This window comes from Saccopteryx bilineata, chromosome 1 (genome assembly GCF_036850765.1).
Source record: "Saccopteryx bilineata isolate mSacBil1 chromosome 1, mSacBil1_pri_phased_curated, whole genome shotgun sequence".
NCBI lineage: Eukaryota > Metazoa > Chordata > Mammalia > Chiroptera > Emballonuridae > Saccopteryx > Saccopteryx bilineata.
This window is the reverse complement of record NC_089490.1, coordinates 8,761,112-8,784,069: the sequence shown is the minus strand read 5'-3', so window position 1 is coordinate 8,784,069 and position 22,958 is coordinate 8,761,112. Positions and strand designations below refer to the sequence as shown.

Here is a 22,958-nt window from a genome sequence, read left to right as displayed (position 1 = left end):
AAATAAAACCGTGAGGGTGTTCGGGCAGAGCTTCTGGGATGTGCAGCATCAACTGTGCTCGGTTGATAAACTATCCCTGGACAGGTAAAAACTACTAAAATAATTTAAAATTTGTAAAGAAAAAAAAGCAAAGATAGGGGTTGCTAATGATTTAAAGAAGAAACAAAGGACAAATTATGAAATACATCACTAAAGGAGTGCCAGTCTGAGGAAAGTTACCATTGTCTTGCTGAAGTACATCTGAAAAAGAAAATAGACAACTTTTGTAAATATAAGGGAAACAAATACAAAAATGAAGATCAGTTGAACATGGCGAATTCAAAGGGAATTGGTATGGCGAATATAATGAGAAAAGAGCAAGCAGGCAAACCAAAATTACAAGATATTTATCAAGACACAAGTTTTGAAAAGACAAGGGACAGAGACACTGAATGCTGAAAGGTTGGAGTCTTTTCTCTTAAGGGGTTAGAGAAGTATCAACTGCACAGTGATGGGCTCTCACACTTGAAATCCTTGACAGAGGTCTTAATTTTGAATATTTTCCAGAAATACAAACATTTATCATCTATATACACACTAATATAAATCTATGATACATGTCTATATTAAAAATCATGTATCTGTCAGCTTAACACCCTTCATTTCACCAATATCTTAATGAAACTGTGACAATTTACTGCAAGACAGAGCAGCCAATGTCTATGGGGAAGTAACTGTGTAAAATGACCGAAGAAGGAATGGGTAAGAATGGAAGGTAAGAAACAGAAAGGGACAGAGCCCCACGTGGGAGAAGTGCTGTCCCAGACTCAGGTGGGGACAGCAGACATCCAGGAGGGGGACAGGCCAACAGATGGCACTTGGATAAAAAGCCAGAAATGTCAAAGAGAAATAAACCAGATGTTTTCAAGTAGATGAGGAGTAAAAAGATACCAAAAATTTTACCTATTTTTTTCTTAAATTTCTCTGGAAAAAAAGAAAAGATCAATGTCAATTTCATAGGAAACAACCACAAAAAGAATTCAAATTTACTGATAAAGTCATATATAAAAATAACCCTAACACATTTCAGATGAACACACTCGTGTGCGCACATGCGCGCACACACACACACGTACCATCCCCCATGCACACACACAAAGGCTCAGAGATCACTATTGTTCAGAGATATTCTACAGTAAATAAAAGGGAGATAAATGGGGATAATTGAATAAAATGACATAAAAATTTTAAAATATTAGTTTTGGTGGTTAGTTGATAAAAATATTCTTTTTTAAAGAAAAGGTTTTATTTATCGATTGTACAGGGTGAGGGGATGGGGCAGCCAGGCATATCGAGCCACAGTGGCCTCACTTTAGTTGTACATTGCTTGCCCCTGTGCCTTGCCGGGCCTGCCTGCCCAGGGTTTTGAATTCGTGACCTCAGCATTTCAGATCGGCACTCTATCCTCTACACCATCACTGGCAAAGCTGTAAGTATTCTTGATCTATATCAAATATTTCTGTTACTGTTACTTAGTTTGTTAGCTTTAGTATGGTCATTGGATACTTTAAACACATCATGAGTCTCACTGCTGCAGCAGCGACATGGTGCAGAGTGGCCACCACACTGTGGAAGGAGCACTGACACACAGCTCCTCCCAGTGACACAGGGTCAGGGGTCTGGGGGCTGCGTCCTCCATGTTTGTGTCCACGGCTTGATTTTTTATCATTCTGTGTTTGAGTTTTTGTTTTAACTCATTTCTAAAGAAGCTTATCTTAATTCTCATGGGTGCTGAATGCAGGACAGAAGAAGGACTAGTTCTATCACAGATTTTGTTTCTCACTGGACCTTACTATGAGTGAAATGATACTGAGCATCTGGAAGACAGAAGAAGCCTAAGAATATATAACAAATGAACGAAGGGGAATAAAAAGGGTGGAGGTGGAGGATGAGAAGGGAGATAAACATGGAAGAATTCTACAAAGCAAAGCAAAACAAAATAAGGATAGTGTAATTTAAAATCCATGAAAAGAGAGCAATGATGGAGGTGGGTAATGATTTAAAGAACAGGGAAAGGTCAGAAAAATTATTTTCTATGAAATACATCACTAAAGGAGTATCAGTCTGAAAAAGATTACCAATTTCTTGCGGAAGTTCTTCTGAAAAAGAAAATAGACAACTTTTGTAAATATAAGGGAAACAAATACAAAAATGAAGATCAGTTGAACATGGCGAATTCAAAGGGAATTGGTATGACGGATATAATGTTAAAAGAGCAAGCAGGCAAACCAGAATGATGAGATATTTATCAAGACACAGGTTTTGAAAAGACAAGGGACAGAGACACTGAATGCTGAAAGGTTGGAGTCTTTTCTCTTAAGGGGTTAGAGAAGTATCAACTGCACAGTGATGGGCTCTCAAACTTGAAATCCTTGACAGAGGTCTTAATTTTGAATATTTTCCAGAAATACAAACATTTATTCATCTATATAGACACTAATATAAACCTATGATACATGTCTATATTAAAAATCACGTATCTGTCAGCTTAACACCCTTCATCTCATCAATATCTTAATGAAACTGTGACAATTTACTGCAAGACAGAGCAGCCAATGTCTATGGGGAAATAATGGTATGAAATGAGAGAAGAAGGAATGAGTAAGAATGGAAGGTAAGAAACAGAAAGGGACAGAGCCCCACGTGGGAGAAGTGCTGTCCCAGAACCAGGTCGGGACAGCAGACATCCAGGAGGGGGACAGGCCAACAGATGGCACTTGGATAAAAAGGCCAGAAAGGTCAAAGAGAGAAATCAACTAGATGTTTTGAAGTAGATGAGGAGTAAAAAGATATCAAAAATTTTACCTATTTTTTTCATAAATTTCTCTGAAAAAAAGAAAAGATCAATGTCAATTTCATAGAAAACAACCACAAAAAGAATTCAAATTTATTGATAAATTCATATATAAAAATAACCCTACCACGTTTCAGATGAACACACATACACACGTACCATCCCCCATGCACACACACAAAGGCTCAGAGATCACTATTGTTCAGAGATATTCTACTATAAATAAAAAGGAGATAAATGGAGATAACTGAATAAAACAACATAAAAATTTTAAAATATTAGTTTTGGTGGTTAGTTGATAAAAATATTCTTTTTTAAAGAAAAGGTTTTATTTATTGATTGTACAGGGCGAGGGGATGGGGCAGTCAGGCATATTGAGCCACAGTAGCCTCACTTTAGTTGTACATTGCTTGCCCCTGTGCCTTGCCGGGCCTGCCTGCCCAGGGTTTTGAATTCGTGACCTCAGCATTTCAGATCGGCACTCTATCCTCTGCACCATCACTGGCAAACCTGTAAATATTCTTGATCTATATAAATATTTCTGTTACTGTTACTTAGTTTGTTAGCTTTAGTATGGTCATTGGATACTTTAAACACATCATGAGTCTCACTGCTGCAGCAGCGACATCGTGCAGAGTGGCCACCACACTGTGGAAGGAGCACTGACACACAGCTCCTCCCAGTGACACAGGGTCAGGGGTCTGGGGGCTGCGTCCTCCATGTTTGTGTCCACGGGTTGATTTTTTATCGTTCTGTGTTTGAGTTTTTGTTTTAACTCATTTCTAAAGAAGCTTATCTTAATTCTCATGGGTGCTAAATGCAGGACAGAAAAAGGACTAGTGCTATCACAGATTTTGTTTCTCACTGGACCTTACTATGAGTGAAATGATACTGAGCATCTGGAAGACAGAAGAAGCCAAGAATATATAACAAATGAACGAAGGGGAATAAAAAGGGTGGAGGTGGAGGATGAGAAGGGAGATAAACATGGAAGAATTCTACAAAGCAAAGCAAAACAAAATAAGGATAGTGTAATTTAAAATCCATGAAAAGAGAGCAATGATGGAGGTGGGTAATGATTTAAAGAACAGGGAAAGGTCAGAAAAATTATTTTCTATGAAATATGTCACTAAAGGAGTATCAGTCTGAAAAAGATTACCAATTTCTTGCGGAAGTTCTTCTGAAAAAGAAAATAGACAACTTTTGTAAATATAAGGGAAACAAATACAAAAATGAAGATCAGTTGAACATGGCGAATTCAAAGGGAATTGGTATGACGGATATAATGTTAAAAGAGCAAGCAGGCAAACCAGAATGATGAGATGATGAGATATTTATCAAGACACAGGTTTTGAAAAGACAAGGGACAGAGACACTGAATGCTGAAAGGTTGGAGTCTTTTCTCTTAAGGGGTTAGAGAAGTATCAACTGCACAGTGATGGGCTCTCAAACCTGAAATCCTTGACAGAGGTCTTAATTTTGAATATTTTCCAGAAATACAAACATTTATTCATCTATATAGACACTAATATAAACCTATGATACATGTCTATATTAAAAATCACGTATCTGTCAGCTTAACACCCTTCATCTCATCAATATCTTAATGAAACTGTGACAATTTACTGCAAGACAGAGCAGCCAATGTCTATGGGGAAATAATGGTATGAAATGACAGAAGAAGGAATGAGTAAGAATGGAAGGGAAGAAACAGAAAGGGACAGAGCCCCATGTGGGAGAAGTGCTGTCCCAGAATCAGGTGGGGACAGCAGACATCCAGGAGGGGGACAGGCCAACAGATGGCACTTGGATAAAAAGCCAGAAATGTCAAAGAGAGAAATCAACCAGATGTTTTCAAGTAGATGAGGAGTAAAAAGATATCAAAAATTTTACCTATTTTTTTCATAAATTTCTCTGAAAAAAAGAAAAGATCAATGTCAATTTCATAGGAAACAACCACAAAAAAATTCAAATTTATTGATAAATTCATATATAAAAATAACCCTACCACGTTTCAGATGAACACACACACACACGTACCATCCCCCATGCACACACACAAAGGCTCAGAGATCACTATTGTTCAGAGATATTCTACAATAAATAAAAAGGAGATAAATGGAGATAATTGAATAAAATGACATAAAAATTTTAAAATATTAGTTTTGGTGGTTAGTTGATAAAAATATTCTTTTTTAAAGAAAAGGTTTTATTTATCGATTGTACAGGGTGAGGGGATGGGGCAGCCAGGCATATCGAGCCACAGTGGCCTCACTTTATTTTAGTTGTACATTGCTTGTCCCATGTGCCTTGCTGGGCCTGCCTGCCCAGGGTTTTGAATTCGTGACCTCAGCATTTCAGATCGACACTCTATCCTCTGCACCATCACTGGCAAACCTGTAAATATTCTTGATCTATATAAATATTTATGTTACTGTTACTCAGTTTGTTAGCTTTAGTATGGTCATTGGATGATTGAAACACGTCAGTGGGTCTCACTGCTACAGCAGCGACATCGTGCAGAGTGGCCACCACACTGTGGAAGGAGCACTGACACACAGCTCCTCCCAGTGACACAGGGTCAGGGGTCTGGGGGCTGCGTCCTCCATGTTTGTGTCCACAGGTTGATTTTTTATCATTCTGTGTTTGAGTTTTTGTTTTAACTCATTTCTAAAGAAGCTTATCTTAATTCTCATGGGTGCTGAATGCAGGACAGAAAAAGGACTAGTTCTATCACAGATTTTGTTTCTCACTGGACCTTACTATGAGTGAAATGATACTGAGCATCTGGAAGACAGAAGAAGCCTAAGAATATATAACAAATGAACGAAGGGGAATAAAAAGGGTGGAGGTGGAGGATGAGAAGGGAGATAAACATGGAAGAATTCTACAAAGCAAAGCAAAACAAAATAAAGATAGTGTAATTTAAAATCCATGAAAAGAGAGCAATGATTGAGGTGGGTAATGATTTAAACAACGGGGAAAGGTCAGAAAAATTATTTCTATGAAATACGTCACTAAAGAAGTATCAGTCTGAAAAAGATTACCAATTTTTTGCTGAAGTTCTTCTGAAAAAGAAAATAGAAAACTTTTGTAAATACAAGTGAAATAAACACAGAAAATTAACATCAGTTGAAATCAGCCAATGCAAAGTCAATCGGTGTGATATGTATCAGGTAAAAGAGTAAGCAGGAAGCAAACCAAAACTGAATAACTGGCAAGGTCACATTGTTTTCCCTAGAAAAAAGAAAAACAAATGATGTTTCTCAAATGATTAAATAAAAGGTAAATGTTGGGGAATGTCAGAGAGACCACCTAGAACTTTACCTCATACATATTTATTTATGAATGGCTGAGGTACTTGACAGTGACATGGAATTGTATAGTAAATACACCCATCCATTCTAACTGTTTTTATTGCATCAGTCGCACGACACCCACTCTGTACATTAAAGAGATATATTCTTAAGTCACTCATCTAAAAACAGAATTGAATATAACTACGTTAAGTTGAATATATTAGTCTCAAGAATATAATTGAAATTGTCTTTAGAAAGTAAGATATTAAACTTTAAATGTCTATATTGTTTCTTTTTGAAAACCCAGCAAGACAATAGTACTTGTGTTCTTCATTTAAAATTTGCAGAATTGAGAGATATATTTGAACTTTCTTTAAGATTTAAAATCTTTCACCCAGATTCCCCTAATGATACCTAACATCTTCTATAGTTGTAGCAAATATCAAAGCTAAATAATTTACTTGGGTACAATACTATTAACTATGCAACATACCTCATTTACCTTCACTGTTTTCCCCTACATTGTGTGTGTGTGTGTGTGCACTTTCCCCTCACTTATGGACACAAGTAGCTACCACACAAGTAGATACAGAGCTATTTTATAAGCACAGAGGAAGTGTCATGTATAATCTTCTTATCTTCACACTGCGCTCTCCTACTCCTCCTCCGTCTCCTGGCAACCACTAGACTAGATTCCATCTCCATAGTACTGTCTTTTAAAGTGTTACACAATCATACAGTATATTTTGAGATAGATTTTTTTCACTAAGCCTAATGCCACTGAATTTTTATCAAGTTCCTCATATAACTCATTAGCCTGCTCTATTTTATTGCAAAACAAAATGTAATTGTATGGATATAACACAGTTTATTTAAGCATTCTTCCATTGAATAGTATTTGTTTGTTTTTTTACAGTTTTTTGTTTGTTTGTTTGTTAAAGCAGGTAAAGTTTCTATGACTATATGTGTGAAAGATTTGGTGTGAAGAAAATTGTTATTTCTTTAGAATAAATGCTTAAGGGTGTGATTGTTGACACATATGTTAATCACATGTATATATTTTTTAAAGGCCAAAATTTTAATAGAGTGTCTGTCCCACTTTGCATTCTCCCTGGCAATGATGAGAAATCTAGTTTCCTCACATTCTCACTGTCATTGCATATTTTTTCAGTTTGTTTTTGACTTTTAGCTGTTCTAAAATGTGTGTAGTAACTCAGATACTGTGTTTTTCCTTGTTAGACATATTTACATATACTGTTAACGTTAAAGAAGTGTTTTCAAAGCCTTCACAACTTTGGGAATGGTGCATCTTGATGAACTGCAAGTTGTCAAAAATCTCTCTTAAACTGTGGTGCCCAGAACTCAATGAATGAGTTCTAATCAGGAGTGAAAAGTATGCAATAGAGAGGCCATTACATCTCATGCTTGCAATTTGGCTTTTACACAGAAAGGTCAGATCCTGCTCACTTCTGTCACACTGCGGAGGGATTATGTCAGAATCGGCCAGAGTGGTGCACAATTCCCTGAAGACAGCATGACTTTACAAACTTACTTACCGCTTTGGCGAAATTCCTTCCAGAATATACAGACAATAAAGCAAAACACTAGCCAACGGAGAACATTATAAAGTGCAGTGGTGTCGACATCGTCTTTACTGTTGGATACTGAAAAAGAAATGTGAGAGATTTTTTTTTATTATCACCAGACCAACCTTAAAGCTCTTTCTACAGAATTTTTATTCTGTATTTTAAGTAATAGAGGTTGCTTGAATGACCACATTTCACTCTTCCTCGGTAAAGTTGGGGCAATCCCATTAGTCATAAATCCCACAGGGATGAGTGTGGGATATTGCAGCAGCCACACAGGATGAGCCAGGATCCACTCTCTCAGGACAGGCCAAAGGTTAGGGAGATACTCGCCCCAGGGATTGTGAAGGATGCTAGAGCGAGGGCACCTCACAGTAAATGAGAAAAGTTCCGCCATGTCCCAGGTCTGCTGTCATTGCCTTGCTATTCCCTATGAAGCCAAATATGATCAAGGGCAGGGTTTGGCAGATGAGGGCCCACAAACTAAATCAACTCTGATTATATACATATGTTTCAGGTGAACATCTCTATAGCATTTGAACTATTGATTGCATCATGTGCCCATCACACAAAGTCAAATCATTTTCTGTCACCAGATATTTGTCCCTTTTTACTCCCTTCCACCCAGATACAAAAAATAGATATTCAAAAGTCTACTGCTTTTCTAGACACAAACAATGAAAAATCAGAAAATTAATTTTAAAAAATTTCTTTTACAATTGCAACCAAAAATTAAATTAAATTAAATTAAATACCTAGGAATAAAACTTAATACAGGCTGTGAAAGACCTATATATACTGAAAACTACAAAGCATTATTGAAAGAAATTGAAAAGGACAATGAAATAGAAAAACACACCAAGTTCATGGATTGGAAGACTCAACATAGTTAAAATGGTCATATTACCCAAAGCAATATACAAATTTAATGCAATCGCCATCAAAATCCCAATGGTATTTTGTTAAGAAATAGAACAACTATAACAAAAAACCCACCAGATTTGTATGGAACTATAAAAGACTCTGAATAGTTAAAGCAATCTTGAGAAAAATGAATGAAGCCAGAAGTATCACACTACCTGGCTTCAAAGTATGCTACAGAGCCACAATAATCAAAACAGCATGGTATTGGCAGAAAAAGAGACATACAGACCAATGGAACAGAATAAAAAACCTAGAAATAAAACCACATACATATGGGCAAATAATTTTTGACAAAGGAGCCAAGAACACATGATGGAGAAAAGAAAGCCTCTTCAATAAAAGGTGCTGGGAAAATTGGAAAGCCACATGCAAAAAAATAAAACTTGAAAAAAATAAATAAATAAATAAATAAATAAATAAATAAATAAAACTTGAGTACAGTTTGTCCCCAAGGACATAACTTTTAAGAGGCTGTGATTGGCCCTACCGGTTGGCTCTGCGGTAGAGCGTCGGCCTGGCGTGCGGGAAACCCGGGTTCGATTCCTGGCCAGGGCACATAGGGGAAGTGCCCATTTGCTTCTCCACCCCCCCTCCTTCCTCTCTGTCTCTCTCTTCCCCTCTCGCAGCCAGGGCTCCATTGGAGTGGAGATGGTCCGGGCGCTGGGGATGGCTCCTTGGCCTTTGCCCCAGGTGCTGGAGTGGCTCTGGTTGTGGCAGGGCAACGCCCCGGAGGGGCAGAGCATCGACCCCTGGTGGCAGAGCGTCACCCCTGGTGGGCCTGCCGGGTGGATCCCAGTCGGGCGCATGCAGGAGTCTGTCTGACTGTCTCTCCCCATTTCCAGCTTCAGAAAAATAAATAAATAAATAAATAAATAAATAAATAAATAGACAAAGGTCAGATTAGAGTAATGGCGCGGTAGGAAGCGATACCAATAATATCCCCCAAAACTCAACAAGATCTTCAACCAGAAACAGAAAAACCTATCCTTGAAGCCTCCAGATGTTTCACAATACACCCAAAGGTATGGTCGAGCGAAAAATTGGCTAAATATATAATCAAACCCCGAAGGAAATAGGGAGTAAGAAATGCTCTGCCTTCCTCACTAACCTAAATAGGGCTGCTTTCACTGGGAACTGAGAATATAGAAACTGAGGTGGGCAAAGGGGGTGAATAGATCCAGGCCGCCGCGGCACAAACGGCCAAACCAGGCTGTGGCACGGAGATCCAAGCCGAGGAAAATCTGATCCTGTGGCAACCCAGTCAATACAAGCTAACACTCGCGCCAAACCCAGACAAAGAAAAACAAGTGGGGCAGCATTTTCCCCAATCTCCTGGTCGGCGCGTGCAGATAGTGGGTGAGACATTCCTCCGAGTGCCTCAGCAGTGGGCGCTCGTGTTACCCCACAGAAAGGCAGAGTCAGGGGCCTTTGTGTGGGCTGAAAGCAGAATCTCCGGGCCGCCCCAGCGCCCTGAAAAAGCTGCGCACAGGGAGGGAGCGAGAGCCAATTCCAACACTGGAACTTTTCCATGCGGGCGGGGGTTTCACTCAGAGGGCGAGGCAGCCGGCCTGATATCCTGGTCTGCACACAGATAGTGAGTAAGAGATTCCTCGGAGTGCCTCGGCAGTGCGCACCCATGTTATCCCACAAAGGGGCAGAGTCAGGGGCCTTTGTGTGGGTCAAAAGCAGAATCTCCATGCCTCCCCAGAGCCCTGAAAAAGCCATGCATGGGGAGGGAGCGAGAGCCAATTCCAACGCTGGAACTTTTCCATGCGGGTGGGGGTTTCACTCAGAGTGTGAGACTGCTGGCCTGATATCATGGTCTGTGCACAGATTGTGAGTGAGAGTTTCCTCCAAGCGCCCCAGGAGTGGGCGCCCACCCGTGTTACAGGACAGAGGGGCAGAGCCAGAGGTCTTTGAGTGGGCAGAAGCCCCGCCTGATTATGCTAGCAGCTCTGATTGACTGAGCCTTACCCAGAGCCCTGTGCTGAGTGGGAATAGAGTGGGGAGTTGCCAGTTCTTTGAGCCTCTTACTATCCAGGCAGAGGCAGCAGCAACCCCATATCTGGATTATCAGGCTACTAATTGAGGAAGGAAAGACTAGGAGAGAGGCTCCAGGAACACGGACTCTCTCACTGTCGGAGCCTATAAATGCTAATGAGTCTCGACTGCCAATGAGACTGAAGCACAATACATGACATCGGCATAGAGACTTATCAACTGCAAACCTCTACCTGAGCATGCCAAAGGGGCAGAACCCAGGGTACAGAGTCACCGACCAGGAAGAGGGAGAGAAAAGAAAAAGTAAGAAGATAACCTCTCAAAATCAAGAATAATCCACAGGCTTTATAACCTATCCCATTTTATTATATTTGTTCGTTTGTTTCTCTTATCTTCATTCTTGATTTTTTTTTTCCCTCCTCCAATTTGGTCGTTTAACTCTCTGCTGGTCTTACTTTCTCCTCTCCTTGAACTACACTACCCATAAGTGTTACATCTCCCATTATCTTCTTTATCCTCTTCCTTTCTCTCTATGAGGGTTGCACTCCAAAACCCTTAACTCTCTCTCTCTCTCTCTCTATTTTATCTTTTTTCTTCTTTTAGTGGTTCCCTCTTTTTTTCTCCCTCTCTTTCTTTTCTCCCTCTATATTAGTTTCTTCCTTTCTCCTTTACGTCTCCTCTCATTCAAACCTCAATAACGAACAAATTATCTTATCTGGGACTCAATCTTATATTTGTGGCATTTTGGGGTTTTTTTACTTCACCATTTTAACTCACTAGCAGTGCTCCCATCTCTGGCTCTCCATTTTATCTAGTTCTTGTTCCACTAAATACAATAGTAATTTTTTACTTTGTCCCCTCATTTTCCTGTTTCCCTCTTATTCCTCTCATCATAACTCTTAGTCAACCAACACCTAAAAGCAAATCATTTTATTCTTGACCCAAATTTTATCCGTATTTGCTTATTGTGGTTCCATACGCCCCCCTCTTTTTTACCCCTTTATTACTTCTCCCCAATTCAGGCCCTCCATTACACGTATGGTTTGTTCTATTTAGTACAATATAATTCACAGTTCAGCACAAGATTTTCTCAAGAAAGAGAGGAGAGGAGAGGAGAGAAAAAAAGGAGGGGGGAATAATTTCCTTTTTATAATTTTAATTTAATTTAATTTTTATTTATTTAATTATTATTTTTTAAAAAACAACTCTTTGATTTTTTTTTATTTTTTTAACTTTTTAATCTTTATTAAATCTCATTAATACTATCAACAAAACCACCCTCAGATGCCATTAAGGAAGAGAAAATCGAATATCATGGATACAAAAGAAAGAGAGGTAACACAGAGAGATGATGAAAAATCTATGGAGAAAAAATTTAATATATAGGAAACCTTGGAGTTAAACAACAGAGAATTTAAAATAGAAATCCTAAAAACACTCAAATATACAAGAAAACACAGAAAGGCAATTTAGGGAGCTCAGAAAACAACTCAATGAACACAAAGAATATATTTCCAAGGAAATTGAAATTGTAAAAACAAATCAAACAGAGATGAAAAACTCAATTCACAAGCTGAAAAATGAGGTAACAAGCTTAGCTAATAGGACAGGCCAGATAGAAGGTAGGATTAGTGAAAAGTGAAATAGAAGACAAGCAACTTGAGGCACAACAGAGAGAAGAAGAAAGAGACTCAAAAATTTTTAAAAAAATGAGATAGCCCTACAGGAATTATCTGACTCCATCAAAAAGAATAACATAAGAATAATAGGTATATCAGAGGGAGAAGAGAAAGAAAATGGAATGGAGAACATACTCACACAAATAATAGATGAGAACTTCCCAAGCCTATGGAAAGAACTAAAGCCTCAGATTCAAGAAGCAAACAGAACTCCGAGTTTTCTTAACTCCAACAAACCTACTCCAAGGCACATCATAATGAAATTGGCACAAACCAACGACAATGAAAAAATTCTCAAGGCAGCCAGGGAAAAGAAGAATATAACATATAAAGGAAGGCCCATTAGATTATCATCTGATTTCTCAACAGAAACTCTACAAGTAAGAAGAGAGAGGACCCCAATGTTTAAAGTCCTTAAAGAGAGGAACTTTCAGCCACGAATACTATACCCATCAAAGCTATCCTTCAAATATAAAGGAGAAATAAAAACATTCACAGATACAGAAAAGATAAGGAAATTTATCATCAGAAAACCCCCACTCCAGGAATTACTAAAGGGGTTCTCCAATCAGATACAAAGAACAAAAAAAAAAAAACAAAAAACAAAGCCACAAGTAAAAGCTCCAAGAAGAACACAATAAAACCAAATTTACACTGTGACAACAATAAAAAGAAAGGGGGGGAGAGGATGGAGATTAACAGTAGCAAAGGACTATGGAGTGCAAAAGTACTTACAAAATAGTGCACTACAATGAACAGGGTAGGAACCCTTTTCATTACTTAAAGGTAACCACCATTGAAAAAACCACCACAGAAGCACATGATTTAAAAAAGATAGCAACAGAGGAAAGATGTATGGAATACAACCAAATAAAAACAAAGATAGAAATACAAAAGAGAACGATCAAACAAGACACAAAACTAACAGAAAGCAATCTATAAAATGGCAATAGGGAACTCACAAGTGTAAATAATTACACTAAATGTAAACAGATTAAACTCACCAATAAAAAGGCACAGAGTAGCAGCATGGATTAAAAAAGAAAATCCAACTGTATGCTCCCTACAAGAAACTCATCTAAGTAACAAGGATAAAAACAAATTCAAAGTGAAAGGCTGGAAAACAATACTCCAAGCAAATAACATCCAAAATAAAGCAGGCATAGCAATACTCATATCTGATAATGCTCATTACAAGACAGCAAAAGTACTCAGAGACAAAAATGGCCATTTCGTAATGGCTAAGGGGACACTGAATCAAGAAGACATAACAATTCTTAATTTATATGCATGAAACCAAGGAGCACCAAAATATATAAGACAGCTACTTATTGACCTTAAAACAAAAACTGACAAAAATACAATCATACTTGGATACCTCAATACAATGCTGACGGCTCTAGATCGGTCATCCAAACAGAGAATCAACAAAGATATAGTGGCCTTAAATGAAACACTAGAGCAACTGGATATGATAGATATCTACAGGACATTTCATCCCAAAGTGACTGAGTATACATTTTTCTCCAGTGTACATGGATCATTCTTAAGAATTGAGCATATGTTGGGCCACAAAACAACATCAGCAAATTCAGAAAAATTGAAGTTGTACCAAACATATTTTCTGATCATATAGCCTTGAAACTAGAATTCAACTGCAAAAAAGGGGAAAAAATCCCACAAAAATGTGGAAACTAAACAACATACTTTTAAAAAATGAATGGGTCAAAGAAAAAATAAGTGCAGAGATCAAAAGATATATACAGACAAATGGAAATGACAATACAACATATCAGAATCTCTGGGATGCAGCAAAAGCAGTGATAAGAGGGAAGTTCATATCACTACAGGCCCTTATGAACAAACCAGAGAGACCCAAGTGAACCACTTAACTTCACACCTTAAGGAACTAGAAAAAGAAGAACAAAGACAACCCAAAACCAGCCGAAGAAAGGAGATAATAAAAATCAGAGCAGAAATAAATGAAATAGAGAACAGAAAAACTATAGAAAAAATTAATAGAATAAGGAGCTGGTTCTTTGAAAAGATCAACAAAATTGACAAACCCTTGGCAAGACTTACCAAGGAAAAAAGAGAAAGAACTCATATAAATAAAATCCAAAATGAAAGAGGAGAAATCACCACAGACACCGTAGATATACAAAGAATTATTGCAGAATACTATGAAAAACGTTATACCACTAAATTTAACAACCTAGAAGAAATGGATAAATTCCTAGAACAATACAACCTTCCTAGACTGAGTCAAGAAGAAGCAGAAAGCCTAAACAGACCTATTAGTAGAGAAGAAATAGAAAAAAATATTAAAAAGCTCCCCCAAAATAAAAGTCCAGGCCCAGACGGCTATACCAGCGAATTTTATCAAACATTCAAAGAAGACTTGGTTCCTATTTTACTGAAAGTCTTCCAAAAAATTGAAGAAGAATCAATACTTCCAAACATATTTTATAAGGCCAACATAACCCTCATACCAAAACCAGGCAAGGATGACACAAAAAAAGAAAACTACAGACCAATATGTCTAATGAATACAGATGCTAAAATATTAAACAAAATACTAGCAAACCGAATACAACAATATATTAAAAAAATAATACATCATGATCAAGTAGAATTCATCCCAGGATCTCAAGGATGGTTCAACATACATAAAACGGTTAAAGTAATACACCATATCAACAAAACAAAGAACAAAAACCACATGATTTTATCAATAGACGCAGAAAAGGCTTTCAATAAAATACAACACAATTTTATGTTTAAGACTCTCAACAAAATGGGTATAGAAGGAAAATATCTCAACATGATAAAGGCCATATATGATAAACTATCAGCTAACATCATATTAAATGGCACTAAACTGAAGGCTTTCCCCCTTAAATCAGGAACAAGACAGGGTTGTCCACTCTCTCCACTCTTATTTAATGTGGTACTAGAGGTTCTAGCCAGAGCAATCAGACAAGACAAAGAAATAAAAGGCATCCATATCAAAAAAGAAGAAGTAAAGGTATCACTTTTTGCAGATGATATGATCCTATACATCCAAAATCCCAAAGAATCCACAAAAAGACTACCAGAAACAATAAGCCAATACAGTAAGGTCGCAGGATACAAAATTAACATACAGAAGTCAATAGCCTTTCTATATGCCAACAATGAAACATTTGAGAATGAACTCAAGAGAATAATCCCCTTCACGATTGCAAGAAAAAAATAAAATACTTAGGAATAAACATAACAAAGAATGTAAAGGACTTATATAATGAAAACTATAAACCATTGTAAGGGAAATCGAAAAAGATACAATGAGATGGAAGAATATTCCTTGTTCTTGGTTAGGAAGAATAAATATAATCAAGATGGCCATATTACCCAAAGCAATATACAAATTTAATGCAATTCCCATCAAAATTCCAATGACATCTTTTAAACAAATGGAGCAAAAAATCATCAGATTTATATGGAACTATAAAAAACCCCGAATAGCCAAAGCAATCCTAAAGAAAAAGAATGAAGCTGGGGGCATTACAATACCTGACTTCAAACTATATTATAGGGCCGCAACAATCAAAACAGCATGGTATTGGCAGAAAAAATAGACACTCAGACCAATGGAACAGAATAGAAAACCCAGAAATAAAACCACATATATATAGTCAAATAATTTTTGATAAAGGGGCCAACAACACACAATGAAGGAAAGAAAGCTTCTTCAATAAATGGTGCTGGGAAAACTGGAAAGCCACATGCAAAAGAATGAAACTGGACTACAGTTTGTCCCCCTGTACTAAAATTAACTCAAAATGGATTAAAGATCTAAATATAAGACCTGAAACAATTAAGTACATAGAAGAAGACATAGGTACTCAACTCATGGACCTGGGTTTTAAAGAGCATTTTATGAATTTGACTCCAAAGGCAAGAGAAGTGAAGGCAACAATTAATGAATGGGACTACATCAGACTAAGAAGCTTTTGCTCAGCAAGAAAAACTGATAACAAAATAAACAGAAAGCCAAAAAATGGGAAATGATATTTTCAAACAACAGCTCAGATAAGGGCCTAATATCCAAAATATACAAAGAACTCACAAAACTCAACAACAAACAAACAATCCAATTAAAAAATGGGAAGAGGATATGAATAGACACTTCTCCCAGGAAGAAATACAAATGGCCAACAGATATATGAAAAGATGCTCATCTTCTTTAGTTATTAGAGAAATGCAAATCAAAATCTGCAATGTGATACCACCTCACACCTGTTAGATTAGCTATTATTAACAAGATAAGTAATAGCAAATGTTGGAGGGGCTGTGGAGAAAAAGGAACCCTCATACACTGTTGGTGGAAATGTAAAGTAGTACAACCATTATGGAAGAAAGTATGGTGGTTCCTCAAAAAACTGAAAATAGAACTACCTTATGACCCAGCAATCTCTCTACTGGGTATATACTCCAAAAACTCAGAAACATTGATACGTAAAGACACATGCAGCCCCATGTTCATTGCAGCATTGTTCACAGTGGCCAGGACATGGAAACAACCAAAAAGCCCATCAATAGATGACTGGATAAAGAAGATGTGGCACATATACACTATGGAATACTACTCAGCCATAAGAAATGATGACATCGGATCATTTACAGCAAAATGGTGGGATCTTGATAACATTATACGAAGTGAAATAAGTAAGTAAAAAAAAAACAGGAACTGCATTATTCCATACGTAGGTGGGACATAAAAGTGAGACTAAGAGACATTGATAAGAGTGTGATGGTTACGGGGGGGAGGGGGGAATGGGAGAGGGAAAGGGGGAGGGGGAGGGGCACAAAGAAAACTAGATAGAAGCTGACAGAGGACCATCTGACTTTAGGTGATGGGTATGCAACATAATTGAACGACAAGATAACCTGGACATGTTATCTTTGAATATAAGTATCCTGATTTATTGATGTCGCCCCGTTAAAAAAATAAAATTATTAAAAAAAAAAAGCTGGGGAAAAAAAAAAGACAAAGGTCAGAAACGGGCGACAGAGAAAGACAGAAACTCCCCTCTCCAAACAACACAGAAATCGTACAGCTGGAGCCCAAATCGTACAGCTCATCAAAGGCTGAGGAGTTTAGAGAGTGACTTTCACTCAGCTCACATGGTTCCACCTTCCCTCCTGGGTTGGTGTTAGCAAAGGCTAAATTAGTTAGTGGAGGGCTGGAAGCTTGATTCCCACCCAGCAGCGAGCGCAGTCCCTGCCCTGCCGCAGAGTCAGGGGAGAACCCCCGGAGGACAGTGACCAGGCGTCCTCACTCTTCCAGGTGCGGTGGTGTCCGCAGAAGACCCAGGGAGCCTGAACATTCACTTCAGCTTTACTCAGCAGTAACCACGCCCCCCTGTCCATCTCGAGTGTTAATAAACACTGAGTGGGGAACGTGTTCTTCCGCCCCCACTTAGCACTGATAAGGGATGTCTTCTCCCTCTCATGGGGGGCCATTTGAGGCTTGATAAACAGGTAACTCAACCAGAAACATAGAGAATTCAAAGGGAGGAATTCCGCTTCATGAGTTTCCCAGTTTGCCACGGTCGTTGTTACAGGTGGTGTAGGAATTAATCCTACTTCTTCCTAATTCTAGGTGAAGAGAAGTCACTTAACAGCATTTACCCCTGCTGTGGGTGTGCCAAAAAGAGATCAACGGTATATTAATATGAAGCGAATTTTTATTTGTTATTATTTCGTCTTGAACAGAATTGCAAAATAAATATTAAAATAAAAAATTTTAAAGAGAAGCAAGGAAAGAAAAGATCACATGTAAAATGATACAGAGCGGAAGACGGGTTTTGAAGTTGAGCTCAGAGAAGGCGCACCTCAGACCTGTGCGTCATTAACCACCCAGGACTGCCGCCTCGCCTGCACACCGTGGGCGCAAACCCCGACAGCCAAACTCTGAGCCTTTCAACGACTCTGAAACAGTGCCTTTGAAAGTGACGATCTGACCTTTTATTGTCATTGGGGAAAAAATGTGATCCAAGTATTTTGAATAAACTATGGATTTAGTTGTAATAGTGCAGACATGAGTTTCAGAAGCTCCCAGGCACTGACCAGTCTCAGAAAGGACCGGTTCAGAGGACAACCGGGTCACTCACAGGGTCACTCAGGACTTAAGCTTCTGCAGGAGCTCAGGTGGCTCCTTGCCTGTTCAGCCCACCCTCTTCTCAGTTCTCCTCCTCCTGTGTCTACTCCGACCTCTCTTCCTGCTGTAGACTGACACCTGCTTCATTCTTTGCCCACACTAGAGGGAGAATCTGATAAAATGAGCTGGTTACCATCCCTGTGGCTCAGACACAGCTTGACAATTTAGGCTTCTTATTATTATTATTACTATTTTAGGGCCATTGGTGTTCCAGGGTGGGATGTCTTTGGAAAAGGTAAAACTTTCTTTACTTCCTTTGTAATATGAATCAGTTACATCCTCACTGATTTTTGTTTATGTTTTCGTCTTTATTCTTGCTTGGGAACAACAGTCTTCTCCGTACTCCTCAGTCAAACGTCTGAGGAGAGAACAGGTCACCTACATCCCCACTGTCCATGATGTCTGAGCAGGATGAGTGGTTCCAGCTCGCCTGCTGGGAAGATCGCCCTCTCCTGGGCTGCTAGCTTTGGTCTTGCATCCAATTTATTTTCCCCTAAAAGTGATTGGATTGCCTGCCTTTCTCTAATCTGTCACCAACAGTTACACTGTCTCCTCCCAGGATCACACTGTGCATGCACCGGTAAGGTCTACAACAGCGGCTTACTGCTATCCCAGAGGCTCAGTTTCAATCATGGTTCTTGCATTTGCTATACTCTGTATAACATCATCCATTCCATTCTTTTCTGAGCATAAATTAACTTGTCTTTTTATAATAAGATTGTTTCCTATTTCCCCTCCTATGCATATGACTCTTGTTCTCTGTCAGTTTTTTAATTTAATTATGGTTGGTATAGGATACTATATTAGTTATATTAACTTCCATTGTGCAATATGGTGTTTTGACATTTTTATACCATTTGTCATGTATTATTGTCCTCATATTTTTCTACTCCTGAATATTATTTATCATGAACAAAGAATTATATCTGTGCCATCTACATTAAATCTCAGTCAGTAAGGCAATGAGAAAAACTGACTTAAATTTCAAAAGTGAATGTAGAAGAATCCTCACAGAGGAAGAGTACCTGACATGCTACATTTTCTTTCTTGTCGTAGTGGCAAGATTTTAGATACTAAGTGGACTAGTCAACAGTAGAATAATGCTTCTGCACAAGTTGTGATATCGTGTGGAAGGAAACACGGGGGAACTTACCGCTGTGCTCCCACTGCTGTGCTGAAAAACAAAACAGAGAAGTCAAAGTTAATCTTCTAAATAAAATTTTAAAATTTTAAAAAGGAAAACAAAACGGTGTTCATTAAATATTGAAAAGCAAATAAATTTCTAAAGTTAGCATCAAAGTGGTCTAATGCCATATACTTTACATGAAACAGTTTTTATAGCATAGTATAAACCATAACTTGAATGATATTCCCCTGATAGTCAGAAATAACTGTTTTCCATTCTCTATCTTTCTTGTGAGAAGTACTTGGTTATTTATTTCTTCAAACAGAAAAGATTTTTGTTTTATTTTTTTAATTATTTTTATTTATTTTATTTATTTATTTTAGAGAAGAGAGAGAGAAGGTGGGGAGGAGCAGGAAGCTTCAATTCCCATGTGTGCCTTGACCAGGAGAGCCCAGGGTTTGAACTGGCAACCTCAGCATTTCCAGGTCAATGCTTTATCCACTGTGCCACCACAGGTCAGGCCAGAAAAGATTTTTTTTTTTAAAAAACCCACCCACAGTCATATGAGACACCAGTTTTTTTAGGACTCACTCTGAGTCAGAACCATGACTACAACAGTGTGGATCTCTACGTCACTTTTAAAACTCCCAATTAGTACACATTAAAGTCTATTCACCATGGGCGCCGGCCAGGTAGCTCAGATGGTTAGAACATCATCCCCATAGGCCAAGTTTGTGGTTTTAATTCCAGATCAGGGCCATAAACAAGAATCAACCAATGAATGTATAAATAAATAGAGAACAAATGGATGTTTCTTTCTCTGTCCCTTCCTCTTTCTGTCTAAAATCAATAAATAAGAAATAAGAATTCACCATGAGTATTTTTTTTCTTTTCCAAGTGAGAACAAAGGAGATAGATAACCTCCTGAATGCACCCTGACTGGGATCCACCCAGCAACCCCCTTCTAGAGCTGATGCTCTGCCCATGTGTGGCATGGCTACAAGAGGGAGAGAGAGAGAGAGAGAGAGAGAAAGAGAGAGAGAGAGAGAGAGAGAGAAGGAGGAGGAGGAGGGTTGGAGAAGCACATGGTCCCTTCTCCTGTGTGCACTGAGTGGGAATCAAAAATTCGATGTCCACACACGGGGCCGACACTCTATCTCTAAGCCAACCAGCCCGGATCACCATGAATATTAATAGCCTCTTAGAATTCCCTCAACAATGTGTCCTTAAAACAAACTTTTATTTTATTATTGCACACGGTGGCCAGTAAAACATTGTTAGCTTTTAATCCTACAAGATCATTTTTATGACTTTTAGACTATATATATATACACACATATATATATATATCACTTATTGCTAATTTATGGTTGTGTTTTTGAAACAGATGATGTTCTACTGATGTACAGGAAAGGGTGAATTGAAATGAGGTCACTTGAGGAGGCTCAGATTTGAAGTGAGAGTAGAGAGAAGAACAAAACTTAGAAGGATACTATTCAGGATCATTGAATTAGGAAAAGGAAAAATAGAGAGAGAGGGACAGTATTCCACACTGGTGGAAGGGAGGAAGGAGAGTGAGGGGGAAGAGAGGAATATCTGATGGGAGGGAGGTAGTGAGCTGTGAGGAAGGGAGGAAGGAGAGCGAGGTGGAAGAAAGGAATATCTGATGAGAGGGAGGTAGTGAGCTGGGAGGAAAGGAGGAAGGAGAGCAAGGGGGAAGAGAGGAATATCTGATGAGAGGGAGGTAGTGAGCTGGGAGGAGAGGAGGAGGGAGGAAGGAGAGCGAGGGGGAAGAGAGGAATATCTGATGAGAGGGAGGTAGTGAGCTGGGAGGGAGGGAGGAAGGAGAGCAAGGGGGAAGAGAGGAATAGCTGATGGGAGGGAGGTAGTGAGCTGGGAGGGAGGGAGGAAGGAGAGCGAGGGGGAAGAGAGGAATAGCTGATGGGAGGGAGGTAGTGAGCTGGGAGGAAGGGAGGAAGGAGAGCGAGGGGGAAGAGAGGAATTCTGATGAGAGGGAGGTAGTGAGCTGGGAGGAAGGGAGGAAGGAGAGCGAGGGGGAAGAGAGGAATATCTGATGGGAGGGAGGTAGTGAGCTGGGAGACCCTCTGGGACAGCTCGCTAGGGAAAGAGAATGAGAATGAGGTTGATCAGACCTGAGAGAACGACAGATTTAACCTTCGGGTCTTGGACCCTATGATCTGCCCTATGCTGGTGGCTCAGAGAGTTTTCTTGGAGGCACTGGATCCACAGTTACCCCTCCACCAGCTGACACACACCCCGGTACACACACACACACACACACAAGCACAAACAGCAAGAGTAATAACAAAAATAAAACTCACCTCCATAACCACCGCCATTCCTCCTAAGTAATTCTATGCCGTGACACAGACTGTCCTTTTCAGAAAAGTCTGTTTCATACTTCTCCCTCGTGGCCCAAAGGCAATCCCCAGCTCTACTGACAGCTGTGCTGGCAGGACTCTGAAGTGCCATTGTGTCCCCCCCACAAGCTGGGGCAGTGCCCCCAGGTCCGAGAGAAGCTTCAGTCGCCCGGGGGCCACATCTCCTGCTCAGAGCTCGGTGCCAACCGGAAAGTGGAGTTGATCCAGGAGCAGGGAAGCAGAGCCTGGACTCTGGACCTCGTACAGCGGCATTTCAGGGGCAGCTGGAAAGCACGCCCCAATAGTTATGTAGACACGGAAAGATCAACTGATAAATGCAGACTGAGTTCTGTCTTTGCTTTTCTCTTTAATCAACCCCAGGGAGGCCATCTGCTGTGGAAGAGGGAGAGATGGGATGGTCACTTGATCGTTTACAGACCAATCAGACCGAGTCAGGGTTCTTACACACAAGGTGCCTCTTTTCATCCCAAAACGCGCTCCACTGATGCCAGCCTCGTTGCCCAACGCTGTTCTTCTGCGGTTCAGACTCAGGGCTGGTTTCCTCTGTCCTCCCCAGCTCCAGTGGCATTCTGGACCCCAGCTGCGTTGCTGGGCCTCAGGGCTCCCTCTCCCTCTCTCTGATCCTGTCGTTGGCCCAGCGAGCTCTTCAGTGACGTCCCGGGACCCCATCTCTGACCTCCTCGCTCACCTTCTTGATGACCTGCCCTGACCGGACCCACCCCCTGGCTGCTCCGTGCACGCTCCGGGCAGCGGGGGGCTGTGCTGGCTCCTTCTCTGCCCGGCATCCTCTTCCTCCTCCAGATGTGACCCGCCCCTCCCCCTCTCCGGCCTTTCCCGTGAGACCTTCCCGGACAAAGCGTCCCCCGATGCCGCCCTCCCTGTCTTATCCACCATCACGACTCT

The 22,958-nt window shown here is 39.6% G+C and overlaps 1 protein-coding gene across 9 annotated transcripts in view; it reads right to left on the bottom strand.

Moving 5' to 3' along the window:
- Window positions 1-22,424, bottom strand: part of LOC136324019 (butyrophilin subfamily 1 member A1-like) — a 61,439-nt gene extending 39,015 nt beyond the window's left edge. For 3 of the 9 annotated variants that reach the window (XR_010729060.1, XM_066256671.1, XM_066256895.1), the window contains exons 1-10: window positions 21,996-22,423; window positions 19,681-19,701; window positions 7,689-7,796; window positions 5,881-5,901; window positions 4,727-4,747; window positions 3,993-4,013; window positions 2,845-2,865; window positions 2,118-2,138; window positions 943-963; window positions 220-240 (exon numbers count right to left, since the gene is read on the bottom strand). Coding sequence is in view for 7 of the 9 variants with exons in the window: in XM_066256671.1 (XP_066112768.1) it covers window positions 220-240; window positions 943-963; window positions 2,118-2,138; window positions 2,845-2,865; window positions 3,993-4,013; window positions 4,727-4,747; window positions 5,881-5,901; window positions 7,689-7,796; window positions 19,681-19,701; window positions 21,996-22,146 (427 nt within the window). In the remaining 2 variants the exon portion in view is untranslated. Of the gene's footprint in view, window positions 1-219; window positions 241-942; window positions 964-2,117; window positions 2,139-2,844; window positions 2,866-3,992; window positions 4,014-4,726; window positions 4,748-5,880; window positions 5,902-7,688; window positions 7,797-19,680; window positions 19,702-21,995 lie in introns of all 9 variants that reach the window. The other 6 variants (XR_010729043.1, XM_066256264.1, XM_066256587.1 and 3 more) reach the window with 5 other exon arrangements.
- Window positions 22,425-22,958: the final 534 nt, after the last annotated feature.